We start from the raw sequence: 27,439 nt of genomic DNA, 5'->3' as shown, positions 1-27,439 counted from the left end.
CGAGTTTGAATTCCACTGAATAACAGAGTGGTGAGAAAAATTTTCACCCTTTTGAGCTTCATTTTTCTCCACTGTAAAATAAGGATGATAATTTCTTCCTAACGGGATTGTTGTACAGTTTAATAAGATAATGTGTATGTGATACTTCAGAAGGTCATATAGGTATCAAAGGGTTGCTACTGAGTAGTTGTTATTGTTTACACTGATTCAGGGAGCTAAAGGGAGGTTGCAAAGAGGAAGTGACATTTGAACATTCAAAATCTCTGTTTTTCATCTGTTGGGCAGGTTAATGGGCATTCTGAATCAGAACAGTTTGAGAAGTAGGTATCAGAAGCATGCCTGGGCAGTACTTGGTGGGTGTTACTATGATAGGAATGAGTTTTTTGTTTCATTTACTTTTTTTTTTTTTTTAAGCAGTTCAGCAATCTGTTTATCTGTAGTGGAATTTGATCCTCAAGGGTCAAATATGTATGTTTTTCAGGTAGTTCTTCCAACATTTATTCTTGAAAGAAGATCTCTTTTAGAAATGTATGCAGACTTTTTTGCACATCCGGACCTGTTTGTGAGGTATTTGACTCAATATAGTAGTTTCCAATTTTTTAAAGACTTTACCCATTAGCTTTCTGCCTTGTCAGGATAGATGGATCCCTTTGCCTTTCAGACATTTCTGGGGAAGTAGAATTGAATATTTCATTTGTATTAGATGCCCGTTTGCTTAGATTATTTGGCGGTGATATTGTTAGGCAACCAAGTTAAACACTTCAAAAAATCTTGAGTGCCTGTTAAGGTAGCTAGGATTTACGGAGCCAAGGCTAGGATCTTATTTGATCCAGGAATTGGTAATCACTGTTAAATTATTTACACTATATCCAATGAATTTCAGTTGTCCAAGTTTAGCAAACCTTTCTAAAGCACCTATTGTTTGCCACACACTTTGTTATGAGCTGGAAAGGGAAAGAGTCACAGTGTCTGCCTTTGAGGATTTTATAGTCCAGTGTCCAGAGTATAGCCTGATTCATAAATTTCAAATACAAAGCTTGCAATATTAGTTACATGTATGAAGGACAGAGCTAATCTAAAGGTGGGATTGATTTATGAGGAAGTGAGTGAGTTCACATTGCTTTTCAGTGGTAGCAGCAATATTTTCTTTGTAATGGGGTGTTCTAATCCGTCTTCTCTGATTGCATTCCTTGGCCTTGGACTGTGGTTTACTGAAGCTTCACAGAGGGTGGGCACATTGGATGACATTGATACATACTTTCTTAATGAAGATTTTAAGAGACCCATTTAACCAATTCCCAAAGGGCAGAAATTCAAATAGCTATGGCACTGTTTAAATTCATACAAAATTGAACAAATAAAATGTAAGTATTTATTGGTAACATAAATAAATGGAAAGTACCAGTTATTCATTAGATATAGATTTGAGATTTAAGGATAGTTTTTAATGTATGAGAATTTAAGCTATGAGGTCCCTAGAGGAATCACATGAAAAACACAGCTAAAAAGTCAATAGATAAGATTAAATGGAATTCTGAAAATTCTAACTCCCCAAAAAGGAGGAAAGGAAATATAATGGAACAAAGAATAAAGAGGCCAAATAGAAAAATACCAAGATGATAGAGTTAAACCCAACTATATCAGGATTACACTAAATGTGAATAGCATACACGCTTTATTTAAGAGAACAGTGATTATAAGACTGGATAAAAAAGCAAGATTCATCTTTATGCTGTTTGCAAGAGAGAGACTTTAAATATGAAGACACTGATTAGTTAAAAGGATGGACAGAGATATACCATGCAAAACACTAAGCATAACAAAGCTGGTGTCACTGTATTAGCATCAAAGGATATTTTCTAAGACAAGAAATATTAGCAGAGACAAGTAGGGATATTTCATATGATATGATGAGTCAATTTATCAAGAATAAATAATAATCCTAAATATGTAAAACAGCTTCAAACTATATGCAGCAAAAATTGACTGAAGGGAGAAATAGACAAGTATACAATCAAGGTTGGAAATTCCTCCCTTGGGAATTGATTGAGCAGCACACACCTCCCGCCACCCCTCTGAAAATCATTGAAACTATAGAAGGTCCAATTGACTTTTCTAAAACATTACCAAACAATTTGTATAACAGTCTTTTTAAGTGTAAATGGAACATTAATTAAGATAGACCATATACTAGGAAGACATAATAAATTGAAGATAACTGGAACCATATGGAATATGTTCACTGATCATGAAAGAATTAAATCAGAAATCAATAACAGAAATATATCCAGAAAATCTCCAACTATTTGGCAGTTAAACCATGCACTTATAAGTATGAAGTTCTGGAACAAGCAATGCTAATGGTCTTAGAAACCAGAAACAGTGTTTGCCTCAGGGTAAGGGTTGGGGATTGCTTGGAAAGGAGGATGGGGAAACTTGGGGGTAATGGAGATGTTCTGTATCTTGATGCATTGTGATTAATTAAATGGATATAAGCATTTTTTCAAATTCATCAAACAGTTAAGACTGGTGTGTTTAATTATGTATATTATACTTCAGTTTTAAAAAGAGACTGAGGTAGCTTCTGGTACTGGGTCCTCTTAGCCTGCCTTAGGGTGGACCATGCTGAGGGTGCTGTCAGAAAACAGGGTGTTAAATTTTGTCTTTCTCCTTGCAGTATTAGTGACCAGAAGGATGCCAGAGACCGAATGGTTCAGGTTGTAAAATGGTACCTCTCAGCCTTTCATGCAGGAAGGAAAGGATCAGTTGCCAAAAAGCCATACAACCCCATTCTAGGCGAGATCTTTCAGTGTCACTGGACATTACCAAATGATACTGAAGAGAATGTGGTGAGTTCTCCACTGACATTTTAAATTACCTTAGTGTTTAGATACTTAGTACTTAGCTTTTAGTGTACTGATTCAAGATTTCATTTTATTTGGAGGCAGATAATAATGGTAAAGGCACTGATCAAAAGATGTTTAGCACCCGTAGAAGAACAGTGTTGTTGGATCAGCATATTTTGAACACAGTGAGCAAGGAGAAAGAGTGGCGTGAGATGAGGATAGAAATTTAGAAATCAGATCATGCAAAGTCCTCTTGGACCATAATGATAGTTTTATGGCATATCAGGAACTCATTTTTGCTTTGAAAAGTTCATTATAATTATTTTGTGAAATATGAATTGGAAAGGGGCAAATAGAAGCAAGGAGACCACTGAGGAGGCTTTGGCATTATTCCAGGAGAGACATGGTTGATTCAAGCTATATTTTGGAGGCAGAGCTGTTAGATGGATTGGGCAAGGTGAGGGAAAGGGGACAGTCAGAGATGAATCCTTGCTTGTGGGCTTCAGCAGTTGGTTGGTGCCATTTACTAAAGAGGAAAAGATTGGATTTGGGGAGGGAAAAATCCAGAACTCCAATTTGAAATATAAAGTATAAGGGGGTCTGTTAGACATGTAAGTGGAACTGTCAAGTAGGGAGTTAGAACTTAAGAGTCTGGAGTTCAAGGGAGAGAGAGGTCTAGGATGGAGACGGGGCTTTCAGAGATTCTAGTGTAGTTAGAAGGCACTTAAATCCCTGGGATTAGATGAAATCATCTAGGAAGACATCTGGAGAAAAATAGTTAACTGAGAGACCTGAGCCACAGGGCTCCAACATTTGGGGGTTGATTTGAGGAAAACAACCAACATGGAAGACCCAAATAAATGCTAAAAGACCTCTAGGGGTGAAAAAAATAAGCCCCTGGCCCACAGTGGCTTTCACATAATAATCTCTCCTTAAAAATAACTCTCTGTATTTTTCCCTTTCCGAATGACACATTACATGTAGTCCTTTCCTGAAGACGGAAGCAATGTGTCTGTTCTTGTTCATATTGCAGACATTGATAAGTCCCTGCTCTTTGCCAGGCCTGGCCCTGAGTTAGGCACGTGGTCCTTGCCTTCAATAATGTCTTAGTCAGAGAGACTTAGGGAGACTGACACAAAGCAGTAATTCCAGTAGTATAAGTGCCACAAGAGAAGTATATATGAGATGTTTTGGGTGTGTAGAGGAGGGAGCAGTTAACCGCCTTGGGAGGCAGAGACTCCAGTTATTAGATTCTCTGCACTGTCATTTGTTTCCACATCAAAAGAAAATGATATGTTATATTTACTTGCAGGAGCTAGTTTCAGAAGGACCAGTTCCCTGGGTTTCCAAGAATAGCGTAACATTCGTGGCTGAGCAGGTTTCCCATCATCCACCCAGTAAGTTACAGAGCTCCTCGGCAGTAGCCACTTTCAAACTGTTCTGTCTAAAGAGGGTCATAAAGAGCTCCATAACTGAGGCCACTGTATGGTCAGGGGTTTTTTTGTTAAATTTATTTATTTATGGGTGTGTTGGGTCTTCCTTTCTGTGCGAGGGCTTTCCCTAGTTGCGGTGAGTGGAGGCTACTCTTCATCGCGGTGCGCGGGCCTCTCACTGTCGCGGCCTCTCTTGTTACGGAGCACAGGCTCCAGATATGCAGGCTCAGTAGTTGTGGCTCACGGGCCTAGTTGCTCCACGGCATGTGGGATCCTCCCAGACCAGGGCTCGAACCCATGTCCCCTGCATTGGCAGGCGGATTCTCAACCACTGTGCCACCAGGGAAGCCCATATGGTCAGTTTTATGGCCACCTGTATCTTCCCAATCCTCTGAGGATTGGTTCCTCATATCTGTTCCTGGTATAAGTTCCAAAGATTCTATTAGGCTTCACTGCTTAATTATATATAAGAAGAAGGGATTTGAGAAGCCACCTTTTAGTGCTTCTGAAGTCATCTTTCACAGCATGAGCTGTGCTCTAGCGATCCCAGCAACTCTGAAGACAGTTTATATAAAAAAGATGTAGTTTCTGCACAGTATATTCCTGGCATAGTGGAAAGAAGGTGTGTCCTCCTGTGTTATTTGCTGGATGCAGCATCAAGTCTGGTAATACTGGATGGGCCCAGGTTGGGGCTGGGGCAGGAACATGCTTGCTGACCAGAAGAACAGACAGACCCTTTGTTTTTAAGCCTTTGGGATTGGTCATAGCCTCATGGTTCAGGGAAGTTCCTGCCCACATGGTCCTGAACGGTTGCTTGCTTTGGGGGAAACAGGGTATAAAAGGTAGGTGGGTAATTCCTGACTACATTCAAGGCTGTTCTTTGAGGGGTAAAGGAGTTTCCCCATGCAGCCAGTTTTTTCTCTGGGTTAATGGAGTTGGAGAGGGGACTATGGCTATGTAGTACACTAATTGAAAACAATTTCTATTCAGTTTCAGCCTTTTATGCTGAGTGTTTTAACAAGAAGATACAATTCAATGCTCATATCTGGACCAAATCAAAATTCCTTGGGATGTCAATTGGGGTGCACAACATAGGACAGGGTAAGTCTGGGCTTTTGGTGGACTACAGTGTTAATAGGAGAATTTTATGTCATTCTAATATGTGCTGGACACCTATCTAGTAAGAGTAAATGGTCCCAGAAAGCCAGTTTGGATGTCATTGTTTGGAGGGAAACATGTATTGGGGGTGAGAGCAGGGGTGGGATGCAAGATTGATTTTTCCCTAAACTGAATGGGGATTCTGTCAACTACTTATCTGAAATTTCATCCCTTGTCTCCACAGGCTGTGTCTCGTGTCTAGACCATGATGAACATTACATTCTCACATTCCCCAATGGTTATGGAAGGCAAGTAGAGCTATGTGTATTCCTCTGATTAGCAAGCAGCAGACCCTGCTGTTCCTTTGTTCCTTAAGCTGTGCCCCTCCTTTCTTTCCTCTGAACTGTCAGCCTTACCTGAAACTTTTGATTTTGCAGGTCTATCCTCACAGTTCCCTGGGTGGAACTAGGCGGAGAATGCAATATTAATTGTTCCAAGACTGGCTATAGTGCCAATATCATCTTCCACACTAAACCTTTCTATGGGGGCAAGAAGCACAGAGTTACTGCTGAGATTTTGTAGGTATTTTGTTTTTCTGCTTCGGTACTTCTTCTCTGAAATACTTTTCCTTTTGTCTTGAACTATAACTTCCATCAGGAATTGACCATTTTAATGGTTCTGTCTTTGTAAACTTACTTCACATCTTGTGTGTCATGTCTCTTCCTAAAATCCCATCTCAGAAGGAGACCTAAAATCTGGGTTCAGAACAACCTGAGGTCATTGGTGGGATTTCCTTCCTAGGAACCTGACTTGCAAATGGGGCACTGAAAGAGTCTTCCTGGATCTCCTAGCTAACCCAGATTATGGGTGCCTGACTCATTATTGCTGGATTGGACCATGAGCTAGCCCATACAGTAGACCCTGTGGCTCCCACCAAAGTGTCTCAAAGCCCTCATAGTCCTTTTTTCTGTGCCTTTGCTGGGGAAAAACAGTAACCATCACATCTTTGCTTGGTTCTGTTTGACACTCTAGGATCAGATGAAGACAGCTGTGCTGTCTGGGTACAGTCAGTTGGGTGGTTTAGAGCCTGCCTAGAAGAGGAAAATCTGTAGGACTTTCTCTGACCTCAAAGGCCTTATTGGGAACAGTGTTGCAGATGGAAGACACAGGATTCGTTAACCGGTTTTTTAGGGAGATAATTTAATTTGGATGACAGAATCAGCATCCAAAAAAATCTTGAGCGGGGCAGGACAGGACCACAAACACAAGATGTTAACTAAGGATCACTGTAAAATCCAAAATATTATTGCAGTCAGAAAATACGGGCAGAGATTAGGGAATAGCACAAGTCACCACGATAATGCGGCTGCTCCCCTAAAATAGGCAGGTGGGGGAAATAGGATGTCCAGAACAAAGACCCGGGTGGGCCTGCTTCTCAGAATTCCTTAGAGGCAACCAACCAGCACCAACAGGAACTGCTAGCAGATTTTTTTGCCAGTCACAGCAACGTATAATAGAAAGACTGCCTTCTGAAAGAGTGCTTGGTGGGCTTTTCAAATCAGGGTAATGTCTAAATATTATGAAAATAGTTTTTACCTAAGAGGGTCTTGGGAAGCCCCAGGGGTCCCCAGACCATACTTTTTTTTTTTTTTTCTTCCCTGTTCCTACCAGGGGCACAGGTCCCTACCTGATTGCTTTTCTTCCCTTCCTACTCAACCCAGACCATACTTTGAGAACCACTGCACAATAACCTTCTAAACTTAGAATCCTACCATTTTTCTTTCCCTTTGTCCTCCTTCACACAAAGCACCAAAGTCATAAAGGAAGCAAGTTTCAGTCTACTGATAGCAACTTCATCCCTCTACCCTGTGTATTTTTCTCTTTCTGACCTCCTAGCCTCCTTCTATGTCCATGCCTCGCCCTTCCCAATCTGTCCTTCGTTGTAATGCTTATCTTCTAAGTTCCATACCTGCCATACACATCACTGTCATGTCCAAGTAAAACCTGTTGGGGCTTCTGAGGAAGGGATCCTTGCTTAGGAAAAGAGGTAAAATCATTTGACCCAGAGGTCCCTTTCAGCCTGAAGATGAAAGCCTGGTCTCCAGCATTGTATCCTTAAGTGAAGCCTTCTCTGTCCCTCATCCTAGCAGTGTTGCCCTTGGTCTCCAATGCTCGCCTGAACTCACCGCAGCACTTGCCACCCAGAATCTCAATGGCAGTGTCTCCCCACTAGACTATGAACAGCTCAAGGGCACAGGGACTGTCCCTAGTTTGCCGTGGTCCCAGCACCTAGCGCATCTCATGCCCACAGTTTCTGGGATCTTGAGTCTATTAGCATCTTCTTTAGGGCCCTCATTCTTACAGTTGGCTCTGAGAAACCCAGTTTTATTAAGCTGCCTTCACCAAAGACTTCACAGTTGCTCTTCTGTGTTCTGCTCTGTGTAGGGAGGCCACACTAACGAGATTCTTTGGTAGAGAAATTTAAATTTGAGACTAACACAAATGTTTGTGTTATTTTTTTTGTTGTTTTTTAATCTAGTTCTCCAAATGACAAGAAGTCTTTCTGCTCAATTGAAGGGGAGTGGAATGGTGTAATGTATGCAAAATACGCAACAGGGGTAAGAACCTGTGCTTTGCCACTTGTTTCAGGCTTCATTGAATCATAGCCCATCCCTTCCTCTGGCTTCCTTCATCTGAATATTTAACCAGGATGAGCTCTAATGCCAGCTCTTCAGGGCAAGCCTTTTCCTTCTCCCACCTCTTACCTAGCAGTACAGGTAGTAGAATGATTTTTACTTTCCTCTCTCCCCTTAAAATACTCAAGAATAATATATGGAAAAAAAATGCTTGACACCATAGTAAGCACCCAGTAAATGTTAGCTATATCATTAGAATGTATGGTATGTATGTTTATAAATAAAATGAGGTGCTAAACTATTAACTCATGTGTGTTTGTATATACACAGTTTGATTTTGTCTAAGCAATGTACTAACTTCCTGGCACCAGGGATACAGAAATGAGTAAGATAGTCCTTGCCCTCAAGGAACTTGCAAACTACCTAATTAAGGTAGGAGGGAGGTGGTATGGCATTAACTGGAGGAGCCAATGAATTGAATTTTGGACTCAGAGAATTTGAAATTTAAAAAGCACTTCAGAGTACTTACCATCAGGATTAGTTGTCTAGCTCTCCAAGAGATTACATCCCAAGCATGTAGCACATAGCCACATTGAAACTGTCTGTTGAATTGAGCTTTTACCAAGACTTAAACAATTATAATTCAGGCTGAAGATTGCATATGGAACTCATTGTATACATCACTAACATGTGGGATTTCATGATTAAATCTGTTAATGGGAGGAGTTGACTTTTCCTTCTAGAACAGTGTGAACAATAAAACATCTATCTACCTCTTCTGTTTTCTAGGAGAATGTAGTTTTTATAGATACCAAGAAGTTGCCTATAATCAAGAAGAAAGTGAGGAAGTTGGAAGATCAGAATGAGTACGAATCCCGCTGGTAAGCAGACGACATAACTAGAGCTATTGCAGCAGTACTTTTGCTATTGGCCAGGCATAGTGTATAGCAGGGTGTAACAGAGCACAGACTGAGTTTGAATGCCTGGGTTCATATGGAGCTCCACCACTTGCATTGTAAACATGACTATAAGCTAGCTACCCTCCTACCCTCTCTGCCTTCTTTCCTGAAATGCGAACTACCTCAGCATTGTTGTGAGAACTAAGTGAGAAAAACATGAAGCCTATGTATGATGCTTGGCATATAATAAGTATAGAGTGTATACTGACTTATCACCATCTTTATGGCTTGTAAGAGATGGTAGTGAGGTCCCAACTGAGATCATATATATATCAAAACATCTTTAGGGTCTCTTTTTTTTTAAAACATCGTTATTGGAGTATAATTGCTTTACATTGTTGTGTTAGTTGCTGCTAAATAACAAAGTGAATCAGCTATACGTACACATATATCCCCATATCCCCTCCCTTTTGTGTCTCCCTCCCACCCTCCCTATCCCACCCCTCTAGTTGGTCACAAAGCATCGAGCTGATCTCCCTGTGATATGTGGCTGCTTCCCACTAGCTATCTATTTTACATCTGGTAGTGTATCTATGTCCATACCACTCTCTCTTTGTCCCAGCTTACGTTTCCCCCTCCCTGTGTCCTCAAGTCCATTCTCTTATGTCTGCGTCTTTATTCCTGCCCTGCCCCTAGGTTCATGAGAACCATTTTTTTAACACCTTTATTGGAGTATAATTGCTTTACATTGTTATGTTAGTTGCTGCTGTATAACAAAGTCAGTCAGCTATACGTAATACATATATCCCTATATCCCCTTCCTCTTGTGTCTCCGTCGCACACTCCCTAGGGTCTTTTTTTGTTTGCAAGAAACTTTTTTTAAAAATTCCATTTCTGAGTATTTTAGTGTGTATCTGTAAAGTGACTTTTTCAAAAAAACACCAGCCACAATATCATTGTACTTTTTTAAAAAATCAGTTATTCCTTAATATCATCAAATATCTAATTGGTATTCAATTTTCTAGTAGTCTCAAATGTCATAATTTTTCCCCCTTCCATTTGTACAGTAAAATCAGGATCTTTTAGTGGTATGAGAAATCACGCACTAAAGTTCTTTGTTTAGCATATTAGGGGATTTCTTAAGTGAAGAAGACCTTACAAATTATAACCCTGCCTGTGTCTTTAACTTGTTAACAGTCTGCTTGCCTGGACTGCCTGCTCATAGTTACAAGTGGAAATCTATAGACATTTATGCTCTGCTACTCACACAAGGGGAATCTTAGGATATCTACTTTTCTGGTTCCTAGGAGTCTTCACTTTAAAGTGTTGTTTGGACCAGACTTGTCTAGTTATCATTTTCCAGGCCTTGAGAGGAAGCCAAATCTTTTACCCCACCTAAGCCTCTGCAGTGCATCTCTTGACCCTTATTCTCTGTATTCAAACTGCTTCTCCCAGATTTCGTTATTAATTCCAGGGGAGTCTTCATGAAATAGAACTTCTCAGCTCCTCTGATCTGATCTTACTGTATACCCCTTTTGGTTTATACTAAGGGACACTGAAGCCCTAGAGAGGTGAACTGACAGCCCCAAGGTTGCATCGCTAGTTAGAGGTACAGCCAGAAGTGGATTCCCAGTCTCAGCTGTTTTTTCTCCTCTGTTGTCCTAACCATATATCCAGCTTTCTGCCCATCCTGTATTTCTGCCTCTGACAACTAGCAGTGAAATCTTCTGAGACCACTTCTCTGTCCTTTACTTCAGTGCCCTGGTGTCAGCCGAAGGAGATTTATAGTCTGTGAACAACAGCATTTAAAGCCATTTGACTTGTACTGTAGTTATGTTATATTCTAGATGGATCTAGCCTTTCATTCTCAAGACTGCTAACTCCTCTGTCCATCAAGTACTTATTAGCACCTTCACTTCTTTTCTTTAGCCTTTGGAAGGATGTCACTTTCAACTTAAAAATCACAGACATTGATGCAGCAACTGAAGCCAAGCATAGACTTGAAGAAAGACAAAGAGCAGAAGCCCGAGAAAGGAAGGAAAAGGAAATTCAGTGGGAGACAAGGGTAAGCTTGCTTTGGAAGCCTGCCTCAGTCTCCCTACTGCTGTTCCCTGAGCTGTAACTCATTTGTTCATTTCAGTGAATACTGAAGTACTGAGTAAGCATGGTGATGAACGAGAGGAACATTCATTTCAGTGTTGGGGGGAGGGGGAGCACATAAAATAATTAAAGGTATGATATTTATTATAGAAGTACAGAGCAAGTGTGTAACTGAATTCTCCCCTTTTCTCTTATAGTTATTTCATGAAGATGGAGAATGCTGGGTTTATGATGAACCATTACTGAAACGTCTCGGTGCTGCCAAGCATTAGGTTGGGAAATGCAAGGTTTGCTCCTGGTGACCCGGGCAGGAGGCACAATGAAGTAACAGTCTTCCTTTGGGAGAACCTATTCACTCCCTTCTTATTGCAGTGGTTCCTATCTCAGGGATACTGGACTTTCTGATGCAGATGAACAATTAAAGCGAGAAAAGCTCCCCTTTTTCCTGTTCTGTGGCAGTTACAGTGTTGACTTCGGTCTTGAGAAAAACTTCAGGTTTTGAAAACAACATGTCTCTGCTCCTTTTCCAAATCCCATGTTATAAATCCCAGTCTCAAACTCTGCACTCTAGTATTGCTGTTGAGATATACAACATCTTTTTCCTAGTTCATATAATCTTGGGTCATTCATATATATATATATATATATATATATATATATATATATATATATACACACACACACACACACACATACATATATACATATATATAATATAGGTGATGCCAGATTTTTCATAAATATGCCATCTACTGTAAATATTGGTTCCTCTGAGTTTTAGAAAATTTAGCACAATGTATTAAAACCACGTTAGGAAATTTCATGGTCTCACCTACAATAACTTTTATTTTGGAATTGAGCTATTATTAAATTGTATCCAACTCTGGACTACAGTTTAATTATACTTAGTGCTTCTTAAGGCTTCATAAAGTAATTTTTTCAACTTTTTTTTTTAGTGTGTTTCTTTTATTATTTTTATGATTAAACTTGAACCCAGTTATTTGGCAGCCTTGAATACAAGAGCTAACTTTTTACAGGGACTCTTGAAGTAATGAAGGGGTCCATCCTTTTCCTTCCTTAGGCTCTGTGTTCTGTCTTTAGCCCCCACAATGCTATTCGCAAGTTTTAATTTAACTCTCAAGTAGTACACATAGGGCTACCGACATTTTATCCAAAAATATTTTATTGCCTTAGAGAATTTGGGAAGAATGTTTATTTTCAGATCCCCACCCCACACCGAAACAAAATATAATAAAAGGAATGCCACAGCAGCAAATGGCTCATTCTGAAAGGCAATACAGAATTACCTTTATTTTTAAATACATTAAAAACAACAACACAGGCATTAGTATTAGCACCTGGCATTTAGGTACTAAGAAGACATCAATTACATAGGGCCTCTGAAGCCTGTCATACAGAACTGGATTCTCAATCTGAGAGGACCAGGACAGGCCAGGGTGTCTCAGACGGCTCCTGCAAGCTTTTTGGTTACATTGGCCCACCTGCTAATTTCTCTCTGCAGCTGCTATAGTAACCCTTGGTTTGTTAGTCACAACAGAAGGAGGGGCGGGGCAGGGATAAATTCTATGATGCCAGTGCAAAAATTCAGTGGAAGCCCTAAGGCAGTAGTAGTGTAACTAACTTCATAAAATTCAAACACTTTTAAATACACAGTGCTTCAGGCCAATGAGACTGCAGTTTATTTGACTATTTTATGGTAGGGGAGAAGGTTAAGTCTTGATGTGAAAGCCCTGATATCAATAACGGGGATGGTACAATCTGCCAGCAGAGGAGAGGTTGGCAGGTAGGTTAGCTGCATCACTTCACAAGAAGAGTTTGAATCCTCACCGAAAGGGGTACCATCCTCTTCTGGCTCGTACTTCCCAAATCCAACAACCTGAAAGAGGCCAAAGACTTGAGGTGAGAGAGAATGCCGACCAAAAATTTGGGCAGAGATCCTGTTAGGATCTCTGCTACCAATCTAAACTCAGGGAGTGGTAAATGTGCTAAATGACAACCCTGGAAAGGACAGAGCTACAGCTTAGGTAACCGTACTCACATGAACGCTGAGCATTTTACTTCCTGGTCCTCTATGGGCCTTGAACCAGTTGACTAGGTCTGATTTTGAGAATGATTTCAGTGCTTCAATCTTAAAGGGGCAAGGGAGGACAGGAAAGAAAGAAAGCTATAAAAGACTAACAGTGTATTTTCTGTAAAGATATTAAACATAACACCCTAGGCAGACCTCCTTGATCCTGCTTTTTGCTCATCGTTTTATTCTTCCACATTTCGGCTGGCTCCCAACCTTCTGGAGAAGGATAAAAAACGAGCCTCTGACACACCTTCATGTTTCTTAGCACTGACTGACCCTGGCAGGTAGCAGATGTTGTAATTACAGCTGAGTACTATACACTGAGCCAAACCCATCACACCTTAGTGTCACCTCTCAGGTACATGGTAATGGTACACTCTGGCTTCTAATAGGAAAACCGCAGAACCTCGAGCTGGGCTTACTGAAGTCTCTTGTTAAATAACCCCTCTGCTTCAACGTCCTTTGGTAATTCACCACATAGGGTTATAGTATCAGAGCTATGGATTGCAGTACCCAGAGCTCTTTTTCATGGGGTTTATTACTTTGGGCTAGAATTTGTCACAAAGACCTATACATAGAATCCTTAAATCTGGGGAAGGAACTCCATAAAATTGAGAACCAGAAGTTCTCAATTTTCTTTAAGTAGCAGAAGCCATTTTTTTCTCCCAAACCTTATAGGGAACCTAAGTATATAATAAAAAAGTGAAAAATAAAGTATATATATGCATAACTGAATTACTTTGCTGTACAGCAGAAATTAACACATTGTAAATCAACTATACTTCAATTTTTAAAAAATGGATCTGACTGAAATTGGAGCAGAAGTAAGGATTAGCAAGCATCCTGCTCACGTGGCCACCTAAGACTCTAGAGGAGCCAGTCTGGAAACAAGATCTGATCAATCACATCAAGGAATGGGCAAGTAAATAACTTGCCCCAGGTTTCTCTTCCATGCAATACCAATTTGCTTACAGTTGTGTCTCCTGTTAAATCAGGAGTCCCTTTCAGGGCCGTCTTACTCTGAAAACGGTGTTACTACCTCATGGGCAAGGCGGTCAAAGAGATACTGCTGGGTCACCACTTCGTTCCAGTTCCTGTCCACCTCCTCCCCAAGGTGGGTGTCCTCGCACTCCTTCAGCTTGATCAGAGCTGTGACCTGTTACCATCAGAAAGAGACACTCTCAAGTGTGGCCTCACACCAGTTCCCGCAGAACACACTTGGCCCTGTCCAGTCTTCTTTGTGATGGACCTGCTAGCATGATGGGGAGGGATGAAGCTGGGAAGACATGGTTAGATTAAGGAGGAGGAGGGGGGGGGGCTATAGAGCTCAAGAACCAGCCAGCATACAGCACTGTTAAGACTGGTGTCTAGTTGTCATGAGGGCTTGGGTGGGCCAAGGAACAAAAGACCAGGCCAACACAGTAAAGTCACCTGGGTGTTGAATGCATCCTCAGTGAGGTTCTCAATCTTCTCCTCGAAGCTAGAAAGAAACTCTTCTATCTTCTTATCAACAACTTCAGAGCTGAAACAAAACACCTTCAATTACAAGTCATCAGTGACCAGGTCTCAAGCAGAAGGCAAAGGAGAGAATCTGGGCTAAGGCATATTTCCAGGAAAGAGGCTGAAGTGATAATTCTACCGTAAGCTGTGGGAGGGAAGGGAACGGTGAAGAACCCTACCCCTACCCCGCCTCTAGCCCAATTTCCTGGTATCCTCACAGGAAGCAGTAGACAGCCATGCTGGCCATTCCAAAGCTGAGAACCAACAAGGCCTTGTATTGGGTTGGCCCAAAAGTTCGTTTGGTTTTTTTTCCATAAGATTGGTCTAGTAGCGCTTAGTTGTCTTTAACTTCATTCAAAACAATTTTGTTAGACTGCATTGTGACAGCTGTTATATCAGTGTGCATTTAAAAAATATATCAGAATTGGTGAATTTTTGTATAGCCATTTTAATACTGAAGATGGAAGAAAAAGCAACATTTTCGGCATATTAAAAACACAACTGAAACGCAAAAACAGATCTGTGCAGCATATGGAGAAGGTGCTGTGACTGATCGAACATGTCAAAAGTGGTTTGCAAAGTTTTGTGCTAGAGATTTCTCACTGGACAATGCTCCATGGTCGGGTAGACCGTTGAAGTTGAGAGTGATCAAATCGAGACATTAACAGAGAAGGATCAACGTTATACCACACAGGAGAAGGCCGACATACTCAAAATATCCAAATCAAGCACTGAAAATCATTTGCACCAGCTTGGTTATGTTAATCGCGTTGATGTTTGGGTTCCATATAAGTTAAGTGAAAAAAACCTTGACCACATTTCCGCATGAAATTCTCTACTTAAACGTAATGAAAACGTTCTGTTTTTGTTTTTTTGGTTTTTTGCGGTACGCGGGCATCTCACTGCTGTGGCCTCTCCCGTTGCAGAGCACAGGCTCCGGACGCGCAGGCTCAGCGGCCATGGCTCATGGGCCCAGCCGCTCCGCGGCATGTGGGATCTTTCTGGACCGGGGCACGAACCTGCATCCCCTGCGTCGGCAGGCGGACTCTCAGCCACTGCCCCACCAAGGAAGCCCCAAACGTTGTCTTTAAAACAAATTGTGATGGGCAATGAAAAGTGGATACTGTACAATAATGTACAGAGATTGTGGGGCAAGCGAAATGGAACTACCACCAACCACACCAAAGGCCGGTCTTCATCCAAAGAAAGTGACGTGTGTATGGTGGGATTGCAGGGGAGTCCTCTATTATGAGCTCCTTCCAGAAAACCAAGTACTGCTCCCAGTTAGACCAACTGAAAGCAGCACTCGACAGAAAGTGTCCAGAATTAGTCGACAGAAAACACATAATCTTCCATCAGGATAACGCAAGACCGCATGTTTCTTTGATGACCAGGCAAAAACCGTTACAGCTCGGCTGTTTAGTTCTGATTCACCCACTGTATTCGCCAGACATTGCACCTTCGGGTTTCCATTTATTTTGGTCTTTCCAAAATTCTCTTAATGGACAAAATTTCCATTCCCTGGAGGACTGTAAAAGGCACCTGGAACAGTTCTTTGCTCAAAAAGATAAAAAGTTTTGGGAAGATGGAATTATGAAGTTGCCTGAAAAATGGCAGAAGGTAGTGGGAAAAAATGGTGAATACATTGTTCGATGAAGTTCTTGGTGAAAATGAAAAATGTATTCTTACTTTAAAACCGAAGGAACTTTTTGGCCAACCCAATACCTTGCTTGTAGCATGAATGCCAGGTTGGGCATCTCTGCGTTTCTGGTCCTCAGATATGCCTGAAGAGAGGAAGCGGTAGCAAGCCCTGCAGTCACCATAGGACTTGAGTCAAGCCCTATGGGCCCACTCCTCATACTTACCAATGGTAAGTCCGGGATCAGGCCATCTGTGACTAAATGGGAAGCAAATGGTCAGAGCTGCCTGAGGTTTAAGGATGCAGTCCCTGTTCTCTGTACCAAGAAAAATAATAGTTGGGCCCATCTACTCACTGGTTTACTCACTTGTATTTGGTTGCCTGAGTCCCCACGGTGACAGAGAATCCTAGAATCCCAGATGTATTCCTACAGGTAGGGTAGACATGGTACCTACAGCCAGAATGAAAAGTTCTATGAGCTCAGGTGGTCACCTAGGTCTTGTCCTCAGAGGCACTAGAGAGGAGTGGGAAGGGTTTCTGCTCATCCCTACTGGACCTGAAGGTCCTGGAAGAGGATCCATAAATGTGTACATGTATTTTACTCTCAGGTTAGAGTATCCAACCCTCTCCTGAACTGTGGACCACAGGCTAGCTTTTTCTCTTGCTAATCTTGAAGCTTGACCAAACAGAGCCTGATCATAGTCTAAGATGCAAATTCCAGAAGTTTTGACAGTAAGTACGACTCTAAGGCATGAAAGGACCAAAGAGCTCTGAAAGATTGCTCAGTCAGGATATTTGATAAACTTAAGCCTGCAAAGTAAGCCCCAGATCTTATTTGAGCTCAATTTTCTTGCCAGCAGACTTACCCAAGGGTCTGCTTGGTTCGAAGGAAGTCAAAACAAGGCTCTTCCATGTGCATCTGTAATTCAACATACCATCAGCTCAACTCTTTCCAGCAGAGAAACTTCCATTTCTTTCCCCAAAAGTGTTACACATGACCCCAGAGTCCAGCCTCCCTCCTAAATCGCCCAGGCCCCCTTGTCCATGCTCATACTGGGTGAGAAATACTAAATAACCATCTCACCTACCAATCACAGATCTCTGACCACTCCCAAGTCCCTAGCCCTCAAAGGCCAGAAGGCCAGTCCTCACAGTGGGTCAGGGGCTCATGAACATCGTGACTCTCCTTTATACAACTTACCACAAGCAGCTCCATAAGAGTGTATTCTTTCAGACTCCTGGCACCTGACTGAAAGAAAAAACTGATCTGACCAACTGAAAATCCAATGGCTTACAGGGCTTTTTAATAATCCAGCTATTCTCAGCAACCATTTATTCAGGTATTCAGAAGAGTACTATCCCACTCTTCTCTTCCAAGAGTTTATCATACCCTCTATTGCTATACTTTCTGCCTTCCCACAACACAGATCTGTGAGGACAGGAATCGTGCTTGATGATTTGTATTCCCAGCCCTAGCACAGAACTGCAGGCAGACATGGAGGTGAGTCGAATAATCCCTGACCTGCCAGCTCCTGCCCAAAGAACCCAGAGGACACAACCTAAAATCAAGTACTTGCAGTTCAACGTCCTAAGGAGGAGAGCAGGAAATGTCTGGGCAACTGGACCTATTCCTCAGATGGAGAGGATATGAATAGGAGCTTCTCCAACCACACACACGGACCCAAAACTAGTTGATAAGAAAAATGCATAAGAGGCAGATACCACACTTGGAGACCACATCCTTGCTTTCCTGGAGACTGGCAAAACAACAGGATGAGAGAGGGCAGGAGGCCAATGAGCAAGTGTTGCCAGCGCATCCCAGTCAGACTCTTGCAGGCTCCTCTGATACAGACTCATTACTATTCCTTCCTGCTTCACCTGAGGAAGCTGAAGCCTCTGTGCCCTGCAAGCCCTGTTTATCGGCAACAAGATTTCCTGTATGCCTCTGAAAGGATTGCAACAAAACTATTCAAAACCTTGTGTCAACTTCCTGTTCAAAATGCTCTCTGTGAGGAGGGAAGTAGTTCCCCAAGGGAAGCAGTTTGTATTAGAAGCTAGTGCTAAGAGGTGATCCATGGAAAGCACCTCAACGGACTCCGTCTTACAATACAAAATCCTGCCTGAAACTGGAGAAATACTACTCTCTCTGGGCTAAGCACCAGAAATGTAGACAGGGCTAAGCAGGGCCAGGTCATACCATATATGAAGTTTGGGACCTGGTAGTCATTGCAGCTTCAAATAAGCTGAGAACCTGGGAAAAAAAAAAAACCAGGTAGCTACAGCCAGAGGAAGACAGGCTCTACAGACAAGCTGGGCCTCTAGGGAAAGATTCAGGCCCAGGGCCAGAAACACAGGAAAAGGACAAGGTGATGGTGAAGCCATGCAGCCCTGCCCAAAGTTCAGGCCAGGAATCTTCACAAGGCCAGAGACGTGACTTCCTCATGTAGACAATCCAGGACGATAGTAGCAGGTACAGGAGCCCCAGAGTTTGGGAAGTCTGAGATCAGTCTAGATAGACACAGGTCCCCATAGTCCTAGAAGTGAGTATGACTAACCACAGGCTAAAGCAGTCTATGAGCCAACTGAGATTGTTGCAGAGCTCTTCCTTATTTTAAGCACCATCCCATCTCTCCAGAATTATGTGGAAAAAACACAGGATTTGAGGACAGAAGGTATAAATTCGAGCCCCAGCTGGTATGACCTCAGGTAAATGAAGGACCTCAGATCCATCATCCATAAAACAGGTGATAAATCCTATCTCTCAGGTGCTTTGAAACCTTTAATTATGACTCTGGTATTCATTCTGTTTACTGTATATTGGTTGACTGGCTATGTTTATTTTTGTCACTTTTTGTTGTTGTTGTTGTTTTGTTTTTTGTTTTTTGTTTTTTGCGGTACATGGGCCTCACTGTTGTGGCCTCTCCCATTGCGGAGCACAGGCTCTGGATGTGCAGGCTCAGCGGCCATGGCTCATGGGCCCAGCTGCTCCGCGGCATGTGGGATCTTCCTGGACTGGGGCACGAACCTGTGTCCCGTGCATCGGCAGGTGGACTCTCAACCACTGCGCCACCAGGGAAGCCCCTGTCACATTTTAAAAACTGTCCTTTTAACAAATGTCCTCCTGCTCCTTGGAGTTCTGACATGGGAGAATGTAGGAATTTCCAGCCATACTTCAGTCTCTGTCCCTCTGGACTAGTGGTTGGGTGATTAATAGAAGCACTGTGATTGAAAGAGGATCCATTTCACTGACAGGAACAATTTTTAAATGTAGTTGCTTCAAGAGTACAAATGACCCCAAGCATATAACCACATAATAACTGCAAAAGGTCCTTGAAGAGCATAGGCTCACTTCTCCCAGATACTTTGGACCTTCCACCAGGCTTTAGTGTCCTAAAGATACTTAGCCATGAGGACAGCTGTATGCAAAGGGGCCACTGACCTGGTAGTATACAGTGACTTCAGAGTTGGCATCACCCTTGTTCAGAGCTCTCACTTTGCATAGGTGGTGGCCACTGGGCAGCTCTACCACCTGGAACTGCACAGGCATCTCCTGCTCCAGAGGCATAAAGTTCAACTTGCTGCAAAACAATCAGTGTGGGTTACTGAGGCCATGCCTTTATCCTCTTACCTGCACCCCCAAACTGTGAAAAGGTCAGGCCTTCCACAGTCCCATCTGAATTGCTTTGCTGATATAACTAGCCTCAAAAAACCTATTCTGAGAAGCATCTCCATTGTGGATTTAGTAATAACTGAGTTTTGGTCTCGAGGCCCTCATGCTATTAAGAACACATAACTCCCAAAGAGAAAACTCAAACCAATACTCACTCAACAACATATTTTAGGAAATCCATAGATTCCTAGGAGGCAAAAGAGAAGAAAATAACTATATTAGGCTCTCCTGACATTAATTTCACCCAGAACCAACTAATACCAATATTCTAACTGCTTGGGAAGCCCTGGAATGCATTAGGAAAGCAGATATAGTCTATCATCCTAAATGCTGGTCACTCATTCACTGGGCTTATCATTCACTGATTCAATACTGATTATGTTTGCTGAATACTAAGGCTCTCAACTGAAGTGGCTCTTTTTCTGTTCTCCCTTGGTGCTCTGTTTACCTGTCCACTGTGAAACTTTCCCCACTGGATCAAACTTAATTGTTCAGTTTACCCCACTAGGCTGTGTTTTAGAAACCTGGATCTATTAATACAGAGCTAGTGAGTGACAGAATAATACTTAATACTAAGTGAATGATGTATCCCCTGCCCCTCTTAAGACTTGTTTTCTAACCTATGAGGGATAAGTGGAGAGGTGAGCTTATCTCTAAAGTGGTTTCTGCCTGGGGCAATTCATGGTACTAAGTCCTCTGAACCAAAAGGACCCCCGCACGGTACTCCCACTGTGCTCAGAGAAGCAGGCAGCTATTCCTGCTCTTCTCCCTGTTTTTAAACTTTCTGTTGGCATGACAGAAACCAGGGTTGGTTTGGGGGTTGGGGGATAAAGACAGAGAAGTAGGGAGGATAGCAGCCAATCTCAAGAGTGGCCATAAAGGGCCAGTCCTGAGCAACTGGGAGGCCATGGAGGAAGAGGTCAAGAGCCAAACAATTTAGGGACTGTCCAAACAAGCACTCTTGGCTGGAAGAGGCCTCAGTTAGTTACATGGTCCCACAGACACATCCAATTCAATATAGGTCAAAACCAACTCCCCATACACTGTTCCTACTCCTCTAGCAACCCACAGGTTCCAGTAAGAAATCTGGGCATCATCCTAGAGCCCTCCCTTCTCCCTCACTCCCATAGCCAATCAGTCACTGCCTTTGATCATCCTCTGCCTCATTATTTCTTAAGCATTTCTTTTTCATTTATTTTGCCTAACCTCAGGCTTCATCATTTTCACCTCAACTTTTTTATTATGGTAAAAATACATAAGTTTACTATCTTGACCTTTTTTAAGTGTAAAGTTCTGTAGTGTTAAGTATATTCACATTGTTGTGAAATGGAACTCCAGACTTTCCATCTTGCAGCACTGAAAGTCAATACCCATAGAAACAATGACTCCCCTTCTTTCCCTCCACAACCCCTGGTAAGCACTATTCTACCTCCTGTTACTGTGACTACTCTAGAGATCTCATATAAGGAATCGTACTTCATGTCAACTTTTATAACAGTTTCATAACTGGTCTCTCTGGATCTTTCTTAATGACAAATCCTCTTTTAAATCCTTCAATGGTTCTCCATTTACTATAAGATAAAGCCCAAGCTCTTGTAGCTTGACATACAAGTTCTGCCTAAGTATATGTGAATCTATATATATATATATATATATATATATATATATATATATATATATATATATATATATATATATATACACACATCCCTCACCACTCCCCAGCTCCCACTTTAATTTCTAAATTAAACTGTTTGTAGTTTCCACAGTCTTCAACAAATGTAACCAATACCATATATTTACCAAACCCATTTAACTCAAAGTCCTGTCCAATAGCAGCAGTCTCCTTCATAAGAAAGTCTTGCTTAGCATCGGAGGGGCCAGGTTCCCTTCTAAACAGACTGTGACAATGCTGGCCTGCCAGACTACAGAGCTTCCCCTTTAGGGAAGAACTAATGCAATTCCAGAGCCCAGAACAGCATTCAAACCTGGCCAGCAGCAACAGAGCACCTCACACTCACTGTGCTTGTGACATTTCCTTGTACCAGGCCCTCAACAAAGAGCTGGGATTTTAACTCTCTGACGAAGTTTAGCAGAGACTCAAGGGAAAGGCCATCCATCAAAGCCCGATACTTGTCAATCATAGACCAACGGGCATATTCCAGGATTAAAAGCCGAACATCTCTGTACAGAGGGCAGAAAAAAAAAGTTTTATTGTAAGAAATGAATCTTAAGGGTAAAGAAGGATTTGATTAAGTTTCTGTAGATGATGTGTTCTAAAGAGAGGCAATTTCTATCACAACTTAAGATAGGAAAACAATGTCATAATCACCAAAAAGCATTTAAAACTGCATATACAAACTATTACATAGATTATTAGCTCATTGGTACAGCTCACTTATCTGTTTCAATTGCAAAATAAATTATTTCACATAAGCTGCCAGATGAGCCATACACCAATTTAATATTACTATTCTGATTTGAAATCTCACTAGCATTTATTAATTACTGTAGGTGATCATCATGGATATCTATTACTACAATGACAATACAGCATAAGTGGCTCTAGGCCAGAATCAGACTAACCCCCTCCCACACACAGTAGGCTGTTTGAACATGGCAAGTTACCTAACATTTGTGACTCAATTTCTTCATTTGTAAAACAAGGGAAATAATAATGGCTACCATTACAGAATTTTGGTGAGAATTAAATAAATAAGTGCACTTGAAAGTTCTTAGGTCTAACACATAACAAATCTTCAATAAACAGGTGTTATTATTACTCTACCACATTTTAATAAAGTAGTATTCAGGAGTTATAGGATACACAGGCTATTTTTCATCATATCAATAATTCCAGACAATAATTCCAACTTAGATTTGTTTATGAGTTTTTATAACTTTTTGTGATCAGATTATCAGTTATTACATGTCTGATTCTTCACTGCTCCCTCCCCTGCTTTCGAATCTTGGACATTTATGGGCTCATTATAACTATGTCAAAAGCAGGGCCTCTATATAAAGTTGTGCTCTTTGTTTACCATTTATAGATGCCCAGCAAGCAGATCAAATAGGGGCTTGCAAGCCATGCGCACAAAGGGCTGTATCTGCTCAGAGGGGACTTTTTTCCCCTTTCACAAAGCCTCCACCTGCTGATAGAGGTTACCCCAAGGGTGTACTTTTTTCTGATTCACACAAAGGTAAAGAACAGGCTCTGATGAAAAGGCCCAGGAGGGTTGCCTATTAGCAGAGGGTTTCAGCATTAGTACACAGACTGTCCAGAGCCTTTCTGCTCTCTTCTGGAACCCTGGATGAATTCTTGGATAGTTGCATTTGTCAGATAAGTGATGTGTTAGGCAATTTAACTCAGCTACTTAACATAACATCCAGCACACTAAAATCACCATATAATCACCAGTAAGCAATTCTGAGCCACAACAAAGTCAGCATTTTTTGAACTGTTATTTACTTACAAACTTTGGAAAAAGCACCCTTTTTACCTTTAGCCTCTAATTAAGTATAGTAGGCTGCTTGCAGTCCTACTGACAGATAGCTACATACACTGGGTTTAGAAATCCTGTAACTCTGTGGGCTGGTTTCCTAAAACACAGCACATTTCTATCACATCTGAACTAGCAATGAAACTATAGCCTCATCCCCCACACTTAATTTCCAGGAAGGCAAATACTTTCAGGCCTTCAAAATATAAGCTGATCTCATCCATGTATACCCACTTGGCCAGAGTCTCAGGCTTGATGAGGATGTTAAAGTAGGTCTTCTTCAACTGCTCAGTTATCATTGTAAAGACAGCTGGTGTGGAACTGAACTCCGCTAAGTAGTCAATAATAAGCTGAAACAGCAGCTAAGAAGAAAAGAAAGAAGCACCTTATATGGAGAAGCATGGAAATCCACTAATGTTTAGGGGGAAAATGTTTCCCACTGGCTTTTACCAGGGGCCCAGTATGGTAACAGGCATTGCACAGGACATAAGAGAAGTACTAATGACTCAAAGAATCTTTACGAGCTAAAATTCTCAATAACTGTCAAATTTGGAGCAATGAATTTTCTTTTTCTTTTTTATAATTTTTATGGGTATTTTAAAACATTTTTCCTTCCAACTAAACTTAAAAATAATTTTATCCAGCATGTCCACTGCCCCTAAATGTGATTTTAATTGGGAGAATGTAATTTTAGAAATAATGACTTTATATCAACCTGTCCTATCCAGAAACATGAGTCTCTCCCTTATTTAAAGTCTTTTTTATATGCTTCAAAAAGATTTAGTTTTCTTTAGATAGGTTCTGTATTTTCTTATTCATTCTTAGATATTTTATTTTTCTCAATATTACAAATGGGGTATTTTTTTCCGATCCATTTCTAAGTGGTTATTGCACTATAGGAAAAGGAGCCATTTATTTTGATATACTGATCTTATAATGAGTTGTATCACAAATTATTTTTTAAATTCTAGTAGTATCTTAGATTTTCTAAGAATACAATCACATCCCCTGAAAAGAAAAATACTTCTTCCCTGCCAAGTGCTTTTACTTTATTTTTTGACTTTAATGTATTAGCCAGAAACTCTAAAATAATGTTGAGTAATAGATGTGATCATGGGTATCCTTGGCTTGTTCCCAATTTTAATGTTCAGCATTTCATCAGTTAGTGGAACATTTGCTGTTAGTCTTTTAATTAAGGTTTTAATTGTGGTTAAGTAACTTCCCTCCATTCCTACTTATTAGGAATGACCACTCAAATTTATCAAATGATTTTTTGGGGCATTTATCACTATATTCACATACTGTTCCTCAACTGACTTGTGTTATAATGATTTATGTTCATCAACTTCCTAATACTAAACAACCAACCTTTGCATTCCTGGCACTTGGTCATGGTGAATTATTCTTTTTGTTCTATTGTTGAATTTAATTTTCAATTTTTTAGAATGTTTGACTCTATATTTCACAGGTGAAACTGATCTCCAGTTTTATATACATATTTATAGTCTATATCAAGTTTTAATATCAAGTTTTAATGTTAAGGCTAGGTAAGCTTCATAAAATGAAGAACCTCAAATAGTTTTCTACGGTTTGTATTTTTAAAAAGCTCTCCAGGTAATTCCAAAAATTAATATGTTTGCATTTTAAGCTAAATTATATTTAGGCTTCTGAAGGTTAGTAAAATATTCCATGGTGTTTCCTCCTAAGACCAATCTTTGTTCCCTGGGGAGACTGACAGGGATGAGGGTATAAAGGAGAGAACTATCTAAGATATGGAGGGTATATCATGTCTTAGCACAGGTCTAATTTCTGCCAGGTCCTCTCCTCCAGACGTTTTCCTGTATGAGTGAAGTTCCCCAAACTTTAATATATGTTCTACCCAAGAAACCAAGATATAAAATTTGTTGTTGGGTACATTATATTATGTTACCTGGTACTTGATGATCTAATCCTTTAGCTAGCATCCCATATTTCTTCCTTTACTGATGAAGTTTTTGACAAAGTGACACTGAAACATATTCTTTACCAAAAGATCAATCACTGACAAGATATAAACTCTGTTTCTAAAGAGTCAGAAACTTAGAAGGAAAACAAGACACACACATTTGAAACAATGGAAAAGAGTGCAAGAGGAAGAAACAACACAAACATCTGAGTTCTACTCTATGTCAGGCAATGTGTCAGGTGCTTTAAATTTGTCCTTGCTGTATGGCATGAAATTATGCTCAAACCAGTCCTAAACGCCAGTGTTGGCTGCAGAGAAACTGACAGCAAAGGGAAATGAAATCAAGCCTGAAGCACAGACTGTGTTGTATCCATTACTAATGCATACAACACTGATTAATGTAATTAATTAATGAATATATGTTGGTCTTGTGTGGCGAAAGTTAGAATACCTGTCCTCAGCTAAAAAAACACAATAATCTGTATTAATAAACATTTCTTTCTATGTACAGCACCTCATGCACAAGCCTCTATGCTTGGTGCTATAGGCACAACAAACATAAATATAAAATTTTAAAGCTGCCTGTGAGGAAATTAGAGCTCTATACTTACAGGTAGTTTGTGGTTGAATCCTTTCACTCGAATAATTAAACCATGTTCTCCAGCTACCAGCTTATACTCCAGCTGTGCCACATCTGCTTCATAAGCTGGTTCCGCAAGGTTATGGGTAAGGATATTGACAAAGATATCAAAGAGGACCACACTAAGAGTATAAAATGCAAATAGCATCATTAATTGGCAAGAAATAGACAAATGGATTTGCTTTGACTTAAGAGTAAGAAACTTCACTTTTATAAAGATGTTAATTCACTACGCCAGAATGTAAAACCATATATACTAATTGAGTTCAAAGGTAAATACAGCTTACCCAGGACTCAGTTTCACAGGGGCATTACAGAACTCCCACCTTCAGCAATGCTTCCCTATCTTTTTCATGTCACACACCCAGAGAAAATGTAATATTGGGTTGGCCAAAAGGTTCGTTCGGTTTTTTCTGTAAGATGGCTCTAGTAGTACTTAGTTGTCTTTAACTTCATTTGAAACAATTTTGCTAGATTGTATGTGACAGCTGTCATATCAGCGTGTATTTAAAAAAAGACTTATCAAAATTGGTGATTTTTGTGTAGCCATTTTAATATTGAAGATGGAAGAAAAAAAGCAACATTTTTGGCATATTATGCTTTATTATTTCAAGAAAGGTAAAAACGCAAGTGAAACTAAAAAAAAAAAAAATTGTATAGTGTATGGAGAAGGTGCTGTGACTGATCAAACATGTCAAAAGTGGTTTGCAAAGTTTTGTGTTGGAGATTTCTCACTGGACAATGCTCCACGGTCAGGTAGACCAGTTGAAGTTGATAGCAATCAAATCGAGACATTAACTGAGAACAACCAGCATTATACCCACGCAGGAGACAGCCGACATACTCAAAATATCCAAATCAGGCAGTGAAAATCATTTGCACCAGCTTGGTTATGTTAATCACTTTGATGTTTGGTTTCCACATAAGTTAAGCGAAAAACACCTTCTTGACCATATTTCTGCATGCAATTCTTTACTTAAATGTAATGAAAACGTTCTGTTTTTAAAACAAATGGTGACGGGCAATGAAAAGTGGATACTGTACAATAATGTGGAACGGAAGAGACCGTGGGGCAAGTGAAATGAACCACCACCAACCACACCAAAGGCTGGTCTTCATCCAAAGAAGGTGATGTTGTGTATATGGTGGGATTGGAAGGGAGTCCTCTATTATGAGCTCCTTCTGGAAAACCAAACGATTCATTTCAACAAGTACTGCTCCCAATTAGACAAACTGAAAGCAGCACTCGAGAAAAAGTGTCCAGAATTAGTCAACAGAAAACACATAATCTTTCATCAGGATAACACAAGACTGCATTTTTCTTTGATGACCAGGCAAAAACTATTACAGCTTGGCTAGGAAGTTCTGATTCATCCGCCGTATTCACCAGACATTGCACCTTCGGATTTCCATTTATTTTGGTCTTTCCAAAATTCTCTTA

At 40.7% G+C, this 27,439-nt stretch overlaps 2 protein-coding genes across 19 annotated transcripts in view; one reads left to right on the top strand and one right to left on the bottom strand.

Annotated features, from left to right (window-relative positions):
• The window catches only part of OSBPL9 (oxysterol binding protein like 9), a 177,604-nt gene extending 166,150 nt beyond the window's left edge, over positions 1 to 11,454 (top strand). For all 17 annotated transcript variants that reach the window (XM_059064077.2, XM_059064059.2, XM_059064067.2 and 14 more), the window contains 10 exons: positions 482 to 567; positions 2,678 to 2,849; positions 4,159 to 4,243; positions 5,270 to 5,380; positions 5,622 to 5,685; positions 5,815 to 5,955; positions 7,917 to 7,995; positions 8,803 to 8,894; positions 10,842 to 10,977; positions 11,210 to 11,454. In XM_059064077.2, coding sequence (XP_058920060.1) covers positions 482 to 567; positions 2,678 to 2,849; positions 4,159 to 4,243; positions 5,270 to 5,380; positions 5,622 to 5,685; positions 5,815 to 5,955; positions 7,917 to 7,995; positions 8,803 to 8,894; positions 10,842 to 10,977; positions 11,210 to 11,284 — 1,041 coding nt within the window. In that variant the 3' untranslated portion in view covers positions 11,285 to 11,454. The remainder of the gene's footprint in view (positions 1 to 481; positions 568 to 2,677; positions 2,850 to 4,158; positions 4,244 to 5,269; positions 5,381 to 5,621; positions 5,686 to 5,814; positions 5,956 to 7,916; positions 7,996 to 8,802; positions 8,895 to 10,841; positions 10,978 to 11,209) is intronic.
• Positions 11,455 to 12,290: 836 nt separating this feature from the next.
• Positions 12,291 to 27,439, bottom strand: part of NRDC (nardilysin convertase) — an 89,586-nt gene continuing 74,437 nt past the window's right edge. For both annotated transcript variants that reach the window (XM_059064008.2, XM_059063988.2), the window contains 12 exons: positions 25,970 to 26,120; positions 23,648 to 23,775; positions 21,935 to 22,097; positions 20,069 to 20,100; positions 19,683 to 19,821; positions 17,445 to 17,492; positions 17,110 to 17,162; positions 16,611 to 16,694; positions 14,536 to 14,626; positions 14,144 to 14,260; positions 13,072 to 13,161; positions 12,291 to 12,909 (listed from right to left, as the gene is read on the bottom strand). In XM_059064008.2, coding sequence (XP_058919991.1) covers positions 12,712 to 12,909; positions 13,072 to 13,161; positions 14,144 to 14,260; positions 14,536 to 14,626; positions 16,611 to 16,694; positions 17,110 to 17,162; positions 17,445 to 17,492; positions 19,683 to 19,821; positions 20,069 to 20,100; positions 21,935 to 22,097; positions 23,648 to 23,775; positions 25,970 to 26,120 — 1,294 coding nt within the window. In that variant the 3' untranslated portion in view covers positions 12,291 to 12,711. The remainder of the gene's footprint in view (positions 12,910 to 13,071; positions 13,162 to 14,143; positions 14,261 to 14,535; positions 14,627 to 16,610; positions 16,695 to 17,109; positions 17,163 to 17,444; positions 17,493 to 19,682; positions 19,822 to 20,068; positions 20,101 to 21,934; positions 22,098 to 23,647; positions 23,776 to 25,969; positions 26,121 to 27,439) is intronic.

This window comes from Kogia breviceps, chromosome 1 (genome assembly GCF_026419965.1).
Source record: "Kogia breviceps isolate mKogBre1 chromosome 1, mKogBre1 haplotype 1, whole genome shotgun sequence".
Classification (NCBI taxonomy): Eukaryota; Metazoa; Chordata; class Mammalia; order Artiodactyla; family Physeteridae; genus Kogia; species Kogia breviceps.
This window is presented reverse-complemented; position numbering and strand designations above follow the sequence as displayed.